Source organism: Salvia hispanica, chromosome 5 (genome assembly GCF_029641045.1).
Source record: "Salvia hispanica isolate PSC_SH4W2 chromosome 5, Shi_PSC_v1, whole genome shotgun sequence".
NCBI classification, from domain to species: Eukaryota; Viridiplantae; Streptophyta; class Magnoliopsida; order Lamiales; family Lamiaceae; genus Salvia; species Salvia hispanica.
The window spans coordinates 23,430,113-23,446,919 of record NC_142696.1 but is presented as its reverse complement, the minus strand read 5'-3'; the positions used below and the strand labels follow the sequence as shown (position 1 = coordinate 23,446,919).

The following is a 16,807-nucleotide window of genomic DNA, read 5'->3' as shown; positions in this document are numbered from 1 at the left end:
CTCCACGTTTACCCGAAAAACATTTTATTCATAAATTGATTTACGATCCCATTTTGACTAAATTAGTAAGTTAATTATCATTCGAATTAATTAATTTTACAATAAGTGGTCAATTAGAACGATGTACTAGTTAACAGTTTCGTTAAATTAGGTTGAACGGTTAATTAGAAGGATAATTCACTTACTAATTTGGTCAAAATGTAATTGATCCTAAATTTTAGACAAATTGTTAGTCATGGCAAAAAAAAAATAATAGCACTATTCTTTGGGACTAGAGGTTTAACATATATACTTAGTAGTATGTACAATAAAAAAAAAATCGAATAAATATATAAAATCAAAAAGTTTTTTTGGAATCAAATTTTGACTTTGATTAAAAAACTATATATGTTCGTAAAATTGGAGAGGTTATTTTCCAACAAAACTAAAAAACAAATGAAACTCTATACAAAGGGTTAGCTATTGTGATAGATTGGTCAGAAGTCTATAAGTAAATGGAAAATAAAATCCTCCCATATTTCTTTAATAAAGTAATGTGACAATGTGTATAATGACATCAGTTTACATAAACATGAAAAAAAAATAGTTATAAAAGTGTCTCTTGCAAACCTCAAAAGGAAAAGAACATAAACATTGGAATAGGTGACTACACTAAACAAGCTGACAAGTCAAGTATTACACATTACTATAAAGTATAAACTAACTTGGACATGAGACAGCACAGAGTTACATGTACCAAATTAACATTAGGATCGTTGACCTCTAATTAACTTCATAAAATTTAACAAAGAAAAAAAACACCAGTACTGTCTAATAGATCTACAATATTTCGGTCTCTTAGTTTATTTCAACTATATATTTGTAGACAACATATATACTCAAATTTGTGTGATTTATCAAAGATTCATATTCAAATTTATAAGTTTATAATATATTTTTAGGTTTTGGTATTTTAGCCGTAAATTGGATATAAGTTGAATCTGGATTTTGAACTAATATTCATGTTTAGATCAATTGCATTACTTGATGTAGACCATAAAATCAATATTGTTGATACACCAAATTAAGAATAACATGTTGTCATTATATATTTTAATTATAAGTAGTCATGAAAGGTGCTGATCCTTTCAGGAACCCCTGAAGACACCAATTAATTGATATTTGTATTAAAAATGAAATAAAAATAATTGCAGAGGCAGAAGTCAACTATAACATGCATAATTGGATGTACGCATGATCGAAGACGAAGCTAAAAAAACATTACAAGTAGTAGAACTTTTACAAATGTACAATATTCTAACTAATTGTTGTATATCAGTTGACTTAATTATTCGCAAATATAGTTTGTCGCTTTCATATTATAATGATATGTCACTCACTCAACAAGATCTCCATCTTACCGTTCAGCTTAGCTCTATTAGGCTTAGAAACATTTAAATACAGTTCTAGTTAATTAATTATAATCTTAGAGTATTATTTTTAAATGTCACATAGAATATCTATAACGCCGACGAGAAGTTACTACCAGAAATGCGATTATGTAAGATATTTAATCCATACTTACCACAAAGAATCGAGAATGTTATGTTTGTGCTAAAATTTAAGTAGGCTTGTTCTGACAAATTTAGCCCATATTGGAAGTTTCTCTGGTTTTAAGCCCAAGCTCTAGACTTGTAAAATTATTCACATTCTCGTAATGCTTTTGGCTCGGGTTAATCTACGTGCGTGTCAATTATTTCATTTTAATCATTTATTTAGTATGACTTGAATCTTTTGGGATTGGGCTTGGCCCAAATTCATTATAGTGTTGGGCCTTCTCTTTATGGAAGATTACAGCAGTAGTAATATTTTTGCTGGGAAAGTAAACTACGAATATCAAAATTAAGAGAAACAAAAATTATAACTACTTATATAATACTATATGCGGTGAAGAAACTAAATAATGGAATGGTATCTAGAAATTTTTTGAGTTAGGAATAATATCTTAGTATTATTTGATTCTTACAAAAAATAATAAATTTAAACTCGAAGTTATGATAAAACAATATCCAGAATTCATGATATACACAAACCAAGAAACTCTCGAGGTGCTATTTTATTATATTTTGAGGAAAAGTGATCAATCACCAAAAAGAATTCATAACTAATTCCCATCAATAAGATGACCTCATCATTTGAGTCGAATGACATATAATCACATATTTTGGGCCCTTCAAATTTTATTGCATCTTAATTAGTCAAATCGATTACTAAAATTCCAACATTTGGGGTTGTTCTTTTGTGGCCTACGCTGATTAGCTATTACTAGTATATAATTTTAAAATAAAACGGGGAATATAATATCTATATATTTGGAGTATATTAAAAGAGATGTGAACGGACTAGACTATTGTACTAAAAAGATGAGCCCATTGCTTTACGGTTACAACTTTAATTATCGATGCCTTTGAAGCAACAGCTAAATATATTAGTCTCTTTCTCTAAAGTAGTAAAAATAGTGATGATTAATATTTTACTCATTTCGGTTTGATAAATCAGTATATTGTCTTCATCCACCTATATTTTTCGTGAAGAAAATCAAACATATAATGGTTATTTCTAATTAGACAAGTCACAAGCGGAACACTTGATCTCATGTGATTTCTATCAATTATAAACAAAAAAGTAATTGGACACGAAATAACTAAGGCATAAGAGAGCTGCCCAATTCATAAGATAAATGTAAATTGGTGATGGAAGAGTTTGAGAGAGAAGAATCATTATTGACATTGCGACAAAAGTTGACTACAAATTACTACTTACAACAAAAAGCCTTATATAAAGACTAGGAAAAGTGGTAAGCTAACTAATAAAATAGAATAACAATTTCTGTAGGAGTACATTTTTATTTTCAATTTTAACAAATAAAAAAAGTGGATTATAAAATACAAAAAGAACAACAACCTCTTGCGTGGTTGGTGTGCATGTGTGAACTTATTTTCTCAAAAATAATCATGAAAGCAACATCTGTTCCGAAATTTGCGGAATTATGCCCTTCGTTTAAGGTTAATCTTAGGCAAGCAGTTTATGACCTCCCTCTCAAAATAAAATAAATAATGTAAAACTATAATGCTCAAATCTCATCATAAATACAATGAATAAAGCTCTATAAATTTATTCAGTTTAAATTTTTTTGTCCGCCTTGGTTCTCCATATAGGTTTAAAATAGTTGTGTTAAGAGCACTCCCAATGGAGGTGGCGAATTCTCGGCGATAAATCGCCGATTATCGCCGAATTATCGCCGGCCATTGTGGCGAAGTCGGCGATAATTCGGCGATAATGTTACCGTTGCTTCGCCGAGTGGCGATTTATCGCCGGATTATCGCCGAGCGATCGCCGGCCACTGTGGGCGACGCTCGGCGATAATCGGCGATTTTTAAAATTTTTTTTTTTTTTTTTGGCCGAACGGCTATTTTATCCCACCCCTATAAATATTTCATCCTCTTCCTCCATTCATCACCCACAAACTTCATTCACACAAATTTTCAATCTTTTTTCTCTCCATCTTTATTAAATGAGTTCTGATTCATCGTCTCGTGCTCAGTCCGACGAGGAAATATCACATTCTTCTTCCGAAGAAGAGGTACCTCCCGCTCCCACCGGATGGGATGTAGCGGGTTTCGCCAACAACCCAATCAACAACTATATCTCCCGCTGCATACAAAGCGAGATCGCTCGAATGCAGCAGCCACCCCCCCAACGGCCAATCCGCCGGCGGCGCCGATACATCCCTCGCAACCACACTGGTGCGCACGATCGGCTGTTCGCCGATTATTTCGCGGAGGAACCACGTTATCCGGCAGATGTATTTCGTCGCCGGTTCAGAATGCGCCGCTCCCTCTTCCTGCGCATTGTTAATGCGTTGTCCGCGCGTTACCCCGAGTTCCGGCTCCAGCGAGACGCAGCAGGGAAGCCCGGACTATCGCCCCTACAGAAATGCACTGTTGCCATCCGGCAGTTGGCATATGGAGGGTCCGCCGACATGTTCGATGAGTATCTGCAATGCGGCGAGACGACTGGCAACGAGTGCCTGAAGAATTTCTGTCAGGGCGTGCGAGAGATATTTGGGGAGCACTACCTTCGCTCGCCGGACGCAGCTGACTGCCAGTTCCTACTGGATTGGCACTGGAGGACCCACGGCTTTCCGGGGATGCTCGGCAGCATCGACTGTATGCACTGGCAGTGGAAGAACTGCCCAACCGCGTGGCGAGGCCAGTTTACTACCGGCTACAAAGGTACGCATCCCACCATCATTCTTGAAGCCGTTGCCGACCAACGGCTTTGGATTTGGCATGCTTATTTTGGTATAGCCGGGTCGAACAACGACCTAAATGTTCTCAATTCCTCGCCCCTTTTCAACGAGCGGATCAACGGATTAGGCCCCTCCATCGAATTCACGGCCAATGGCAATGTGCATAACATGGGGTACTACCTGGCTGACGGCATCTATCCGCAATGGCCCGTGTTTCTGAAGACGATCAGATGCCCACTCGGAGATAGAAGAAGGTATTTTGCCCGAGCGCAAGAGTCTGCGCGCAAGGATGTGGAGAGGGCATTTGGGGTGCTCCAATCGCGATTTGCACTGGTAAAGGGTCCGACGCGCTTTTTCTACCAGGGGGATATTGCCGATATCATGTATGCGTGCATCATCATGCATAACATGATCATCGAAGATGAACACGAAGGCGTCCTCGACGTCACCAACGACCCAAGTGTTGCATCATCGAGTCACGGTGTCTCAACCGAGTCCGCCCGCCAGGGTGTACCGCACAACGAACATGAACGGTTCCAGGCGTTCATGGACATACACCAGAAGGAGGCCCATCAAGCACTACAACACGATATCATCGAAGAATTGTGGGCAAATAGAAACCGCGCCCACCGCCCTTGAATTTTTTTTTCTTTGAATTTTTTTTTTGATTTTTTATTTCCATTCGTGTACTTTTTTTTTTTTTAATTTTCTTCGTTGTAATGTGTACCCGTGTTTAATACAACGAACTTTATTACTATTTATTTGATTTATCTTTATAAATTAAATAAGCTAGCTTTATTATATATAAAAATAAAACAATTAAATTAGTGATGATGTAAAAATGAAATGTTGAGTTAGGGAGAAATAAGGGAGAAATAAGGGAGAAACCATTGTAGGGGTTGGCTAAAAACTGGGGATAAAATGTGATGCTGATGTGGCGCTGATGTGGCAGGAGTTAGGGAGAAATAAGGGAGAAATAAGGGAACTCCATTGGGAGTGCTCTAAATTGCTTATGATTTATGAATTATGTAGAATATCGTCTAGAATCCTAGATCTAGAGCCTAGAGGAGTTGGAATTTGGAAAGTTACAAATTAATAAACAATGGTTGTATACAAATCAATAACTAATCATATTTACACAATAATTTTTTTTATCATAAATATCTCGAATTCAATCTCAAATCCTTTTATTTCGTAATTGTAAAAATTGTTGACAAAGAATTACATGTCATAAATTCTTTATTTAAAAATGCATTGCATAGTACTATTGATATGCTTTTAATAGTACATTGTATAGACGTAATATTAATCATCGTCCCATTGATACAAGCAACGAATCCCAACACATTTTGTCTTTCAATAATGATCAATGAATTTCATCATATTAATTGTTGAATGCGATCAATATTTTTCCTTTAACTGTAGATTTCTTGGAGAAGCAATAAACATAAATTAATGTATGGCACAAAAGTCACATTTTTTGCAATAATTTAAACGTGAAAACTTCGCACTTTGTCTCCCCTTTTAAGAAATCTCTTCATCAAGCATTGATCCCTCTTCAGTTTTTGTTAAATACACAATATGATCATGATCATGATCATGATCAATGAAATTCAGCAATTAAATTGTACTTTACCATCTTACCAAATAAATTTCGCTTAACTATCTTTTTATCAGTCTATATGTCATCTTCTATCCACTTCCATAATTTATTATAACAACTTCCGGTTACGTCCCTTCTTTTTTATTACTGTAACATTTATTTTGAATTTTCTGAAATTTGTCACATATTTTGTAGGATTAGATAATAGCAAATTACACAAAATCATGAATGTTGGTTAAATTATAGCTCGTCACTAAGATTTAAAAATCTGTCATAAAAATCCAAAATTTTAATAGGAGTATCACTTTTTCTAAGGGGTCTAATTTGTAGTAATATTCTACAATGATGATTTAATATGCTGGCAACAATTTAAAACATGTGTGTCAAATCAACAACACATTACAAAAAAAATCAAAATATTTTATCATGAGAAAATTGAAAAAATATGTTAAACATAATTTTCAAACAATTTATCCTATTTTAAATTTATATCAGTATTTTTTTGGCTAAAATATGTTTGCAATTGGAAAAAAAATTGAATTACGTAAATAAAGAAAATGAAAAAAAGGAAGCAAAAGAAGAGAAACGCATAAAATGCAATGAACATATCTGCTTTCTCACTCAACCTCTCTTATATATACAAGTCACAGCAAAACTGTTTTTGTGCATTCCATCTACAAAAATGGCTTCTACCATATTTCTCCGTCCTCGCATTACGCATTTTCTATTCCTTTTTCTGCTTTCCAATTCCATGGCTGTTTCATCGGCCGACGCGTCTGCCTTTTCTTCTAATTTCCAGTTCCCCACCACTCAGGCGGACAAACTAATCCGATCACTCAACTTGTTCCCCAAGCGCGGCGCCAACCTTCACGCCGCCGCCGAGGACGTTCTCGCCGCTTCGCCGATCGTCGAGAAGCCGCTCAGGTTCCCTTTCATGGCGGATTCGGAGCCTTCCGTCAAGGATTTAGGCCATCATGCTGGCTATTATAAACTCCCACACACTAAGGATGCAAGGTATATGAATTCGCTCACGACTGTGTGCGTGATTTTGTGTGTATTTGTGTGTGAGAGAGAGAAGCGGATATTGAGCATGTGTGCAATTTGTGCATTGTGTGTGTAGGTTTACTCTGTTTTTGCAACTGATTGATGTGCGTGTTTGTGTGTGAGAGAGTGCTGACTGCTGCTGACTGTGATTCAAACAAATCTAATTGTTTGATTGCTAATAGATAGTATGATTGAATGAAGTCTGCAGCCATCCAATTGACTAAGAAGAAAGTGCTTTTAAGATTCCTAGCTTGATGATTATTCCTTAGAAGCAGAGTTGCTGCAAATGATGTTTAGATTCCTGAGAGCTATATTAGTTATGGCAGAATTGTGATATCTTGAAATTTGACAAGTTGAGATGATGCTTGCAGGATGTTCTATTTTTTCTTCGAGTCGAGGAGCAGCAAGGCGGATCCTGTAGTTATATGGCTTACAGGAGGGCCAGGATGCAGTAGTGAGTTGGCTTTGTTCTATGAAAATGGCCCCTTCCATATAACAAGCAACATGTCATTAGGATGGAATGATTTTGGATGGGATAAGGTATTTTTTTGGGGTTACTGTCCAAGATTCGATTGCTTGTGATCTGCTCAGTCTTGTCTTTGTAAGCATTACAGATTTGAATTCTTTCATTTTCAGGTATCAAATCTTATATACGTCGACCAGCCAACTGGAACTGGTTTCAGCTACAGCTCTGATGATGATGATATGAGGCACGACGAGGAGGGTGTAAGCAATGATCTGTACGACTTCTTGCAGGTTTGTCTCCTATTTATGCAGGCGCAGAAACTGACCACATTTGTGCATTTGTTTTCATTTTTCAATGATGAAACCTCTTCTCTATAGGCATTCTTCAAAGAGCATCCTCAGTTTCTGAAGAACGACTTTTATATTACTGGAGAGTCGTATGCTGGACACTATATTCCTGCCTTCGCTGCTCGTGTTCATCAAGGGAACAAAGACAAGCAAGGACTTCACATTAATCTTAAGGTTTAGTAGTGTACTATTATGTTTATGAGTTGCTGCCTTTTATCATATCTGTTTCCATATTTCCTGATGGACCCTTTGTTTTATCATTTGGCAGGGCTTTGCCATTGGAAACGGGCTTACTAACCCGGAGATACAGTACAAAGCGTATACTGACTATGCATTGGACATGAAACTGATCCAACAGTCGGATTACAACAGTATGACGAAGACAGTCTCGGATTGTGAACAGGCAATCAAGCTTTGTGGTGAGTTACTTTGGTTGATGCAAACTATGACTCTGCTTTGTTGCTTGAGGCAAAATATGACTCTACTTTGCTTCTTTAGGTGCTGATGGTGGATCTTCTTGCTTGGCGGCTTATATGGTCTGCAACCGCATCTTCAACCACATAGTGGACCTCTCCGGTGGTAAAAATGTACGATGCATTACTGTTTTCAGAATCTCCACTAGGCCTAATGAGCCAATACCAAAAGCATCATATTCTTCACCTCTCATATGCAGTACTACGACATAAGGAAGAAGTGTGAAGGCGACCTGTGCTATGACTTCTCCAACATGGAGGATTTCTTGAACCTCAGATCAGTGAGAGATGCTCTAGGTGTCGGAGACATAGACTTTGTGTCTTGTAGCTCATCCGTGTACGAGGCTATGGTGACAGACTGGATGAGAAATCTTGAAGTCGGAATCCCTGCAATGTTGGAGGATGGAATCAAGCTACTGGTGTATGCAGGAGAGTATGATCTCATCTGCAATTGGCTAGGTGAGGATTCTTACATTTTTCCTAAGAAACCATGTATTTGTAAACGCATAAAAAACTGACTCGTTTGATTTGAAATGGATAGGGAACTCGAGATGGGTGCATGCCATGGAATGGTCTGGACAGAAGAAGTTTGCAGCAGCTGCCACAAAACCTTTCTCAGTAGATGGGGCTGAGGCCGGGCAGCAGAAGGGCTACGGGCCTCTCACGTTCCTCAAGGTGCATGACGCAGGCCACATGGTTCCGATGGATCAACCAAAGGCATCGGTGGAAATGCTGAGGAGGTGGATGCAGGGGAAGCTAACGCAGGCAGATGATCATCTTGCTCCAATGTAAATACACTTCCTGGAGCAGGAGCTGTTCATATATACATATTTACAGAAGAAATATAGAGACTGTTTATCAATACATATCAAATGCAGCCCCAAATCATTGAAACATATGGTTTTTCTAAAAAAAAACATGATTTCTGACAATGTATTGCAAGTGATACAAGGCCTTCTATGATTTGTTGTAATGAAGGTGATTTTAATTTTCGAAAAGATCTGTTTATGGTTTTTTTGCACAAGAAAGTAAAAGGTAAATAATGGGAATAGTATATGTTATTTTGAGATGATCAAAATGCCATTATACAAGATCAGCATTATTGATATAGAAGATGGCATTTGTTTAATTAGTTCTCTTATCTAATAAAGGCAAACGAATTTAAATGAAACACTTGTTTAGTACTACTACTACTACTAGAATTTGAAATTCTGACAAAAGTCATGTATGGTATAAAAAAGATTTAATGTACTGTACGGTAATTGATGTTTACATCAAAATGAAATTTTTATGAGTGAGAGGAAAAAATGAATTTTAATTTTATTAGCATATACTAGTAGGATTAAAGTTTAAAAGAGTGGAGTGTCTGTATCTAGTTTGATCACGTAATTCTATACTCCCTATTTAGGAATGAAAAAATTGATGATTGATGATTGATGAGATGATGATTCATGGCTGCACATAGAGATGCCAACAAGAACAAGTTTCTGTTATGTTGTTGATCCTTGAACAGAACCAAAAAAGATACTCCGCTACTGTAACCATAAAACAAACTTATGTAAATCAGCACACTTGCCTGTAATTTATTTCCATGTGCTACTTCTTGCTTGATTGATTGAACCCATAATCAAATCTTTTGCCATGTTAAGTTCAGGTGACAAGGAATTAAGCGTAGAAAGATTTTTTTTTGTTTAACAAAAAAAAGAAATTACCAAATTCATTAGGGATTAAAGAGTCTTTTCGTGCGCAATGAGTCGGTTTTCACTTTCGATAGCTGACTAGGGATTTGCTAATCAACTGCGTGATAATCACATCGACTGGCACCTTGAATCCCAGGTTTGCTTTCACTTATGGTATTCAGTATTCTACAGATTCTCTTATACGAATGGAAACGACGTCGTCGATGTTTCGTTTTCGTATCCTTCTTTGAAAATAGGAATTCCCTCCTCTTTGTAATTGTTGCCAATAAATCTTACTACTTGAATTATTCTAGTTAATCTGAGTATTTATCAAGCATATCCAACCAAGTATGCTTCTTTCTTTCTTGAATTGCAAATTCTTGTTTGGTTTGATTATTTGAACAGTAAGTGTAACTATCTGGAAGGCAAAAAAGGGGATTCTTGCTGTATTTTTCATTTTTGTGTACACTATTGAATTTGAAGACGAATTTCTTTATAATAACCAATTTCTGTTCTGTAGGGCAGTGAAGATTTTGGAATTCAAGAGTTAATTTGTACCTACCACATTTTCAAATGGAGGCAGACAGGTTAGTGGTGAATGACATATCTTCGGAAATGATTGTGTTTTGTGTTAAATTGAATAATTGTGAATGCAAGTCCAGTCCATTTAGTAACATCATTTATTCCTATCATGCAAATTTGAATGAGTTCTGTGTGTTTATGTTCAATAAGTTCTACTTTTCTAAATTCATCAAGTTGAATGAATGACTGCTGAGAACTCATCCACATTATTCCCTGTGTTCTTATTTTTGGTTGAGTGATAAATTTATAATTGTATCTCAGGCTAAACTCACCTGACACATCGGCAGTGACATTTGAAGTTCTTGGCCATCAGCTGCATTTTGCGCAGGTATTTATTCTTACATGACATTAACACCCGACATCACCTACTTGAGAAATATACATGTACAATTGCTTTCACTGAAATTAGAACTTCATTTGCTAATGAGGTTGAGCAAAGGGAATTAAATACCTAGTAATTTCTTCTTCTCTAAAGTCATCCAGGTTAATGAGAGTGATCTTTTGTCCTGAAGCTAATTGTTCACTTTTTTCCAAATTTAATCTTAAATTGTGAACCTTTTCCTCTTATTTTTGCTCATTTTGCAGTCACTTATATTGTGTTTTGGCAGGATCCAAATTCAAAGCATTTAGGAACTACCGTTTGGGATGCATCAATGGTGTTTGCCAAATTTCTGGTAAAAATCATCCATTGCTCTCTTCTGTTTTGACTCTTCCATAAAAACTTTGTGATACTTTAAACTAATGATGAAGGAGCTGCAGATTACTGTAATAATAATTGCATCTTCTGGTAACTTGAAGTTTTATAGCCTAGCAATCCCGATCGATAGCAGAGGGCTTTAGACACAAACTGAGTCATTCTCTTTTTTAATAAGCTAAACTGTAGTACCTCACTGTGTAGGAAAAGAATTGTAGGAAGGGGAGATTTTCACCATCTAAATTGAAAGGGAAGCGTGTAATTGAACTCGGAGCGGGCTGTGGTGTGGCTGGATTCGGTAATTTTAAAATGTTTTCATTTGCTGAAACATTCCAAATTTTTGACGACTATATGATGAAGCCCGCCTTATTCTTCAGGCATGGCATTGCTGGGATGCGACGTTGTTTCAACTGATCAAACTGAGGTCTTGCCTTTGCTTATGAGAAATGCTGAACGAAACACCTCTAGAATACTCCAGACGCTTTCTGATCCTGGTACTCACCATCATTTTCATCACCGATAATCCCTTTCTTGCTCCTTCTCAACAACCTGCAGTTGAAATTTTTATCATTATCATCATTGTTTTTGTGTGATACTCCATATAAGAAGGTTTCGTTCCTTGTAGAGTCTTTTGGATCCGTTCAAGTTGCAGAGCTCAACTGGGGAAATGCAGATCATATAAGGGCTGTTGAACCACCTTTCGATTATATTATTGGCACCGATGTTGTAAGTTTCTGTGTTTTTTTGTTACTCCTAGTTTTTCTATGCTTTGTCGAACATGATTACTGCAAGAACCTTACTTGCTTATCTAGGTCTATGCAGAGCACCTTTTAGAGCCTCTGCTGCAGACGATTCTTTCATTATCCGGTCCAAGGACTACCATCATGGTATTACTCGTAAAATTTGTTTATTTATCATTCTCTTGCGAACTGGAGATTGTTGTGCTGATTTTATAAACATGGTTTTGTAGTTGGGATATGAACTTCGCTCCACGAATGTCCACGATCAGATGCTCGAGTTGTGGAAGAGAAATTTTCTAGTTAAAAGTGTTCCTAAATCAAAGGTGTGTGCATACAAACATACATAAGTCTTCAGATGATAAAGGCAATCTTGAATGAATGAAGAAGTAAAGAATTTCTTGATCCTTGCAGATGCACAGTTTGTACCAACACCCAAGCATACAACTTTTCATGATGAGCCCCAAGCCTTCAGGCTGCACAGTTGATGAGACTGATTGCAGTGGCGAAGAGATTAAATCAGAGGAAACAAAGCAAACCTCAGACGACAATGATCTCACGAAGGGGGATTTTGAAGGAAGCAGGCTGTTGAATAAAGATATCAGCGACTGGGAAGCGAGAAGGTGTGGAGCAATGGCTGCTAAACTTCTTCGAGATGTAAAGATAACATAGACAGACGTTACCTTCACTACAGGTAACAGTGCATTTAGCTCTGAAATATTACGAATGTAGCACAATGATTTGAATGTTATTTACCAAACAAAGCTGTATCAGATGCTCTGAGCAATGTTCTGTTTACTGTGATTTGAACGAAAGCGATGAACAGAATGAGCTCTTCTTACTGCATATATTGATTCAGAACTAACTAAGTAAAACAAATACAGATTACAGAAATCGAACAAGAACATGCCAATTTTATAAAATTTAATAAGTTTGAGATGGAACATAAAGAGAGCATGTTTTATTAATTAGATAATGTGATGAATCATGAATTTGTTTGTGGGCTAAAAAGCCCAAAATAGAGCGGGCCTCCGAAACCGAAAACCCGACCCATTGCAAAGTCAAAATGGATACCAACTCCACGTGAAATTCAAAAGCAAACCAGAAAGCCACCAACCCGATCTGAATAACCCATCATGAAAATAAAAATGGACTGATGTTGATGTTGATTTGATTTGATAATATTATTGTTTTTTAACGTTTCTAATTTTAATTAATAACCTTCGGTCTATTGGTTGGACCACCGCTCTTCATGAAATCGCAAAACTCAATAAGTGATTAATTAGTGTCAGTGCTGACACCACTTTTCTGTTAATTTTGTTGTACTAGTACTACTCCTATTTATTTATTTATTTATGCATTGTCCACGTATAGAGTTTTGGCAAAAAGAAATCCAAGAAAATTATGAAAATTCTTTAATTTTGCCTATATATAAGCAGATCTAGTTATTTTGAAAATAAAATTTTGTAACGACAGTTTGAAAACGATCATATTGAATTATTTCATTTTGTAAAACATTTTAACTATCAAATTATCGCCGGCTATAAACCATGGGAAAAAATGGAATGTATCATATGTAAGACAGTAAGAGTATAAGACTGACTGCATATGATGTGCTGTCTTGCTGTCAAATTTATGACTTTTCAAAAAATTGGTTAATAAACATAATTCTAAAATAATCAAACATTTATAGTTAAAAAATTTCAACCTTAGTTAGCCAACCATTGATTAACTTATTATTACGCAAATGTACCAAAGTCAATGGACATATATAAGGACCCTTACTATACCCTTGATTCATATAGTAGTATAAGCTGTGTGTATAATAAAACAAAAGGTACAAAAATCTAGTCCAATTCTCATTCAACCCTAATTGAAGACCGGTAACTAATTTGATCAAATATATAGTACAGGTACAGGTTGGAATGTAATGGCTAGCTAGGTTATCTAGAATGTAGGTAGATCTCTGTATATGTACTGAATTAATATGATAATTAATTAATAAAAATGATGTTTAGTACAAAAGTAATACACTCAAGAATTAGCCGATGAATTATAGAGTTATTCATTGTGTAAAGAGCAAATGACTTTTGGTGGGCGTCTTAAAAGAGGGGTGTGTGTGTGACAATTCAAAAGAAGAAAAAGAATTGAAAAGCCAATTCAAAACTGAATATGGAGCCACCTGAATTGTACAAGATGGGTCATAATAATTAGAATCATTATTTCTCAGTTGTTAATTTTAATCCTATAAACAGTAGAGAACTAGGATCCTTCATCACTTATTCCTACACTGTTTTTACTATTTTCTGATCCATTTTCTGCAGCTTTATATCTCCAGCTACTGTGGATCTTAATTAGTGTAGCTATTTAGATTTTTTAAAAAGGATTTTGTGTAATAGTAATATTATACTAGTATTATTATAATGTCCGTGCGTATTTAGCTACAAAATATGACATGGTTAGTTAGACATTGACAAAAACAAAGATCTAAAAATGTAATTTGACAGTCATGTCAGTATTTCTAAATTAATGTTCTAGTTTAATTGTTATACAAACAAATTTTCTCTTTTCCTATAAAAATATATATACCCACTTTTCTTCCTCATCAAGTTCCACAAAGAACATACACATTTTTTTTTCCTATTTTCACAAATGAGTATACTACAATAATACTAATTATCATCATAATTTATTTACGTTCACTTCAAACAACATACCCGCTACATATCAATAATACAAATAATATAATTAGTATTCATTTGTTAAAATTAATTTCATATATTTTTGACAGATTGGAGAGAGCATGCATCTGTATGTTAGCAAATACTCCTACTAAGTATTATATAGTCCATGAAATAGTCCATAATTATAAGTGAGTAGTACTAGTACTCCCATTTAAATTGTTTTATGGTACCTATATTATATATAGTTAATTTAATTTAGAAATAGAGAAAGATTGGAGTTGGGGTTGGGAAAATGAGTGAATAAAAAGGGGAGCAGAGAAGAGAAGGAGTGGAAATAGAGAGAGAAAGTAGAATTGAGATGGGGAGGGCTCCTTGCTGCGATAAGGCGAACGTGAAGAAGGGCCCATGGTCTCCTGAAGAAGATGAAAAACTAAAGGACTTCATCAACAACTACGGCCCCGCCGGAAACTGGATTGCTCTCCCTCAAAAAGCGGGTAATCAATCTAATTACCTTCTCTCTCTATATATGTACTCTCTCTCTCTAAAACAAGTTGATATATATATATATATATATGATCAATTCAGGACTGAAGAGATGCGGCAAGAGCTGCCGGTTAAGATGGCTGAATTATCTGAGGCCTAACATCAAGCACGGCCAATTTTCAGATGACGAAGACAGAATCATCTGCACCCTTTATGGAACCATCGGAAGCAGGTAGTAGTAATTAAGCTCCCTTGTTTTTTCTTTTGTGACTAATTTAGTAGTAGTAAAACTAAAAATGTAGGTGGTCAATCATAGCATCTCAGCTTCCGGGAAGAACAGACAACGACATCAAGAACTACTGGAACACAAAGCTGAAGAAGAAAATCCTCCAAGCAAGATTCCAACCACCCTTTTCGTATCCGCTTCAGACATCAACCCCACAATCGCATTTCTACATGACCTCGTTTGTTGATCAATCGAGGAAACCTCTCCCCGCCGAGTCCATCACTTTCTTAGCTCCACACAATAATAATACTACTCCTCCTGTGTACTACTCCAGCAGCAACCAATTAAATGAGGAATTTCATGGCTACTATAATCCCATGCTTGTGAGTGGGAGCTGCAGCCAGATCAAAAGTGAAGAAGTTGGAAATTATAACTGGTTGGCGCTTCAAGATCATCAGAAGCAGCGGAATGGGGTTTTGGAGAATAATACTAGTGAGTTGCAGTATGATCTGGAGGAAGTCATTACCAGCGCCGGCGGTGGTGGGGGTTTGTTTTTCGGCGGCGACGAGAGCAAGGCTGGAGCCATGGGAATGCACTACTTTTCATATTAGGTTTTACTATTGGACGACAAAATGGAAATTAATAGCTTTGGCTACAGATGTGCATGTATGTGACTAATCAAAATATTAACCCATTTTTATTCATTACTACTTCTCTTCTAATTTTTTGCCTTGCGCTCTCGCTTCTACAAATCGCCTCTCTACGCTGGCTAATTAGTTTTACTATTTTTAATCTGATACACTATTATCTTTTGAATCTTGTACTACTACTATATACTACTCCATTAAAAACTCTACTCATTTATATGACTGCTACTGACAACTCATAGTTTATTTAAGTTTTTTTTGCATCAATATACTAGGAGTAATACATCTGTGATGTTTGTGTAATTTATTTTGAAGTTTAGATATATACATATAGAGTGTACTGAACTCGTATGATGGATTTCCAGAGATTTGATCAACCATAAAGAAACAAAACACACATCCAAATTATGGAACCGGGAAGATGATCTCGAGTCTAATCCCACAATGTTCCCTTTCCTCACTCAATAAATAACTAAATTATTTACTCCTCTTATTAATTAAAGACAAACAGCATCCACCTTACTTACATGGAACCTGCATTTGTTGTTCAAATTGTTCCTGCAACCACTTAATTAATTGTTTATATTGTGATAATAGGAGTCTTTTAATTATTATTATTATTATTATTATTATTATTATTATTATTATTATTATCCTAAAATATTTGGAAAAGAAAAGGTCAGTGTACCTTGTTTTAGACATCAAAAAAAGTCGTTGCCTTGAATAATTGAATTATTAGTGGGATAGATTTAAAATTTGCATGGTTGCGAGGCAGAGAAAATGACAGAAAAATGGAAATCTCAGTGTTAAATGAAGAAGCAATATAATAAAGAGGGCTGCAATGCAAGGAA

At 35.8% G+C, this 16,807-nt stretch overlaps 3 protein-coding genes across 6 annotated transcripts; all 3 read left to right on the top strand.

Moving 5' to 3' along the window:
- The first annotated feature begins 6,539 nt into the window (after positions 1-6,539).
- On the top strand, positions 6,540-9,222 carry LOC125186179 (serine carboxypeptidase-like). The gene is made up of 8 exons (XM_048082521.2): positions 6,540-6,908; positions 7,310-7,478; positions 7,575-7,694; positions 7,782-7,925; positions 8,020-8,170; positions 8,250-8,338; positions 8,425-8,683; positions 8,766-9,222. Exons 1-8 carry the CDS (start codon positions 6,577-6,579, stop codon positions 9,014-9,016), a joined length of 1,515 nt encoding a protein of 504 aa, XP_047938478.1. The 5' UTR covers positions 6,540-6,576; the 3' UTR covers positions 9,017-9,222.
- A 624-nt stretch (positions 9,223-9,846) lies between these two features.
- Positions 9,847-12,762, top strand: LOC125186180 (S-adenosyl-L-methionine-dependent methyltransferases superfamily protein). 4 transcript variants are annotated; one of them, XM_048082524.2, is made up of 10 exons: positions 9,847-10,060; positions 10,429-10,490; positions 10,747-10,813; positions 11,094-11,159; positions 11,384-11,477; positions 11,557-11,673; positions 11,805-11,905; positions 11,992-12,066; positions 12,150-12,242; positions 12,331-12,762. In XM_048082524.2, exons 2-10 carry the CDS (start codon positions 10,477-10,479, stop codon positions 12,586-12,588), a joined length of 885 nt encoding a protein of 294 aa, XP_047938481.2. In that variant the 5' UTR covers positions 9,847-10,060; positions 10,429-10,476; the 3' UTR covers positions 12,589-12,762. The 4 variants fall into 4 exon arrangements, with proteins under 4 accessions (XP_047938481.2, XP_047938479.2, XP_047938480.2 ...); XM_048082522.2 differs by having other exon boundaries at positions 9,848-10,060; positions 10,424-10,490; XM_048082523.2 differs by lacking the exon at positions 9,847-10,060 and adding an exon at positions 10,073-10,251 and having other exon boundaries at positions 10,424-10,490.
- A 2,117-nt stretch (positions 12,763-14,879) lies between these two features.
- On the top strand, positions 14,880-16,019 carry LOC125186181 (transcription repressor MYB4-like). Its single transcript, XM_048082525.2, has 3 exons — positions 14,880-15,094; positions 15,186-15,315; positions 15,386-16,019. The coding sequence occupies exons 1-3, from the start codon at positions 14,959-14,961 to the stop codon at positions 15,918-15,920; spliced, it is 801 nt and encodes a 266-aa protein (XP_047938482.2). The 5' UTR covers positions 14,880-14,958; the 3' UTR covers positions 15,921-16,019.
- Positions 16,020-16,807: the final 788 nt, after the last annotated feature.

Excerpts from the sequence above, each read along its gene's own strand:
- LOC125186179 (XM_048082521.2), top strand. The coding sequence starts at position 6,577 with ATGGCTTCTACCATATTTCTCCGTCCTCGCATTACGCATTTTCTATTC. Across the intron at positions 6,909-7,309 it reads CCACACACTAAGGATGCAAG|GATGTTCTATTTTTTCTTCG; the intron begins GTATATGAATTC and ends TGATGCTTGCAG. Across the intron at positions 7,695-7,781 it reads ATCTGTACGACTTCTTGCAG|GCATTCTTCAAAGAGCATCC; the intron begins GTTTGTCTCCTA and ends TCTTCTCTATAG.
- LOC125186180 (XM_048082524.2), top strand. Across the intron at positions 10,814-11,093 it reads ATCAGCTGCATTTTGCGCAG|GATCCAAATTCAAAGCATTT; the intron begins GTATTTATTCTT and ends GTGTTTTGGCAG. Across the intron at positions 12,243-12,330 it reads AAAGTGTTCCTAAATCAAAG|ATGCACAGTTTGTACCAACA; the intron begins GTGTGTGCATAC and ends TGATCCTTGCAG.
- LOC125186181 (XM_048082525.2), top strand. The coding sequence starts at position 14,959 with ATGGGGAGGGCTCCTTGCTGCGATAAGGCGAACGTGAAGAAGGGCCCA. Across the intron at positions 15,095-15,185 it reads TGCTCTCCCTCAAAAAGCGG|GACTGAAGAGATGCGGCAAG; the intron begins GTAATCAATCTA and ends TGATCAATTCAG. Across the intron at positions 15,316-15,385 it reads TATGGAACCATCGGAAGCAG|GTGGTCAATCATAGCATCTC; the intron begins GTAGTAGTAATT and ends CTAAAAATGTAG.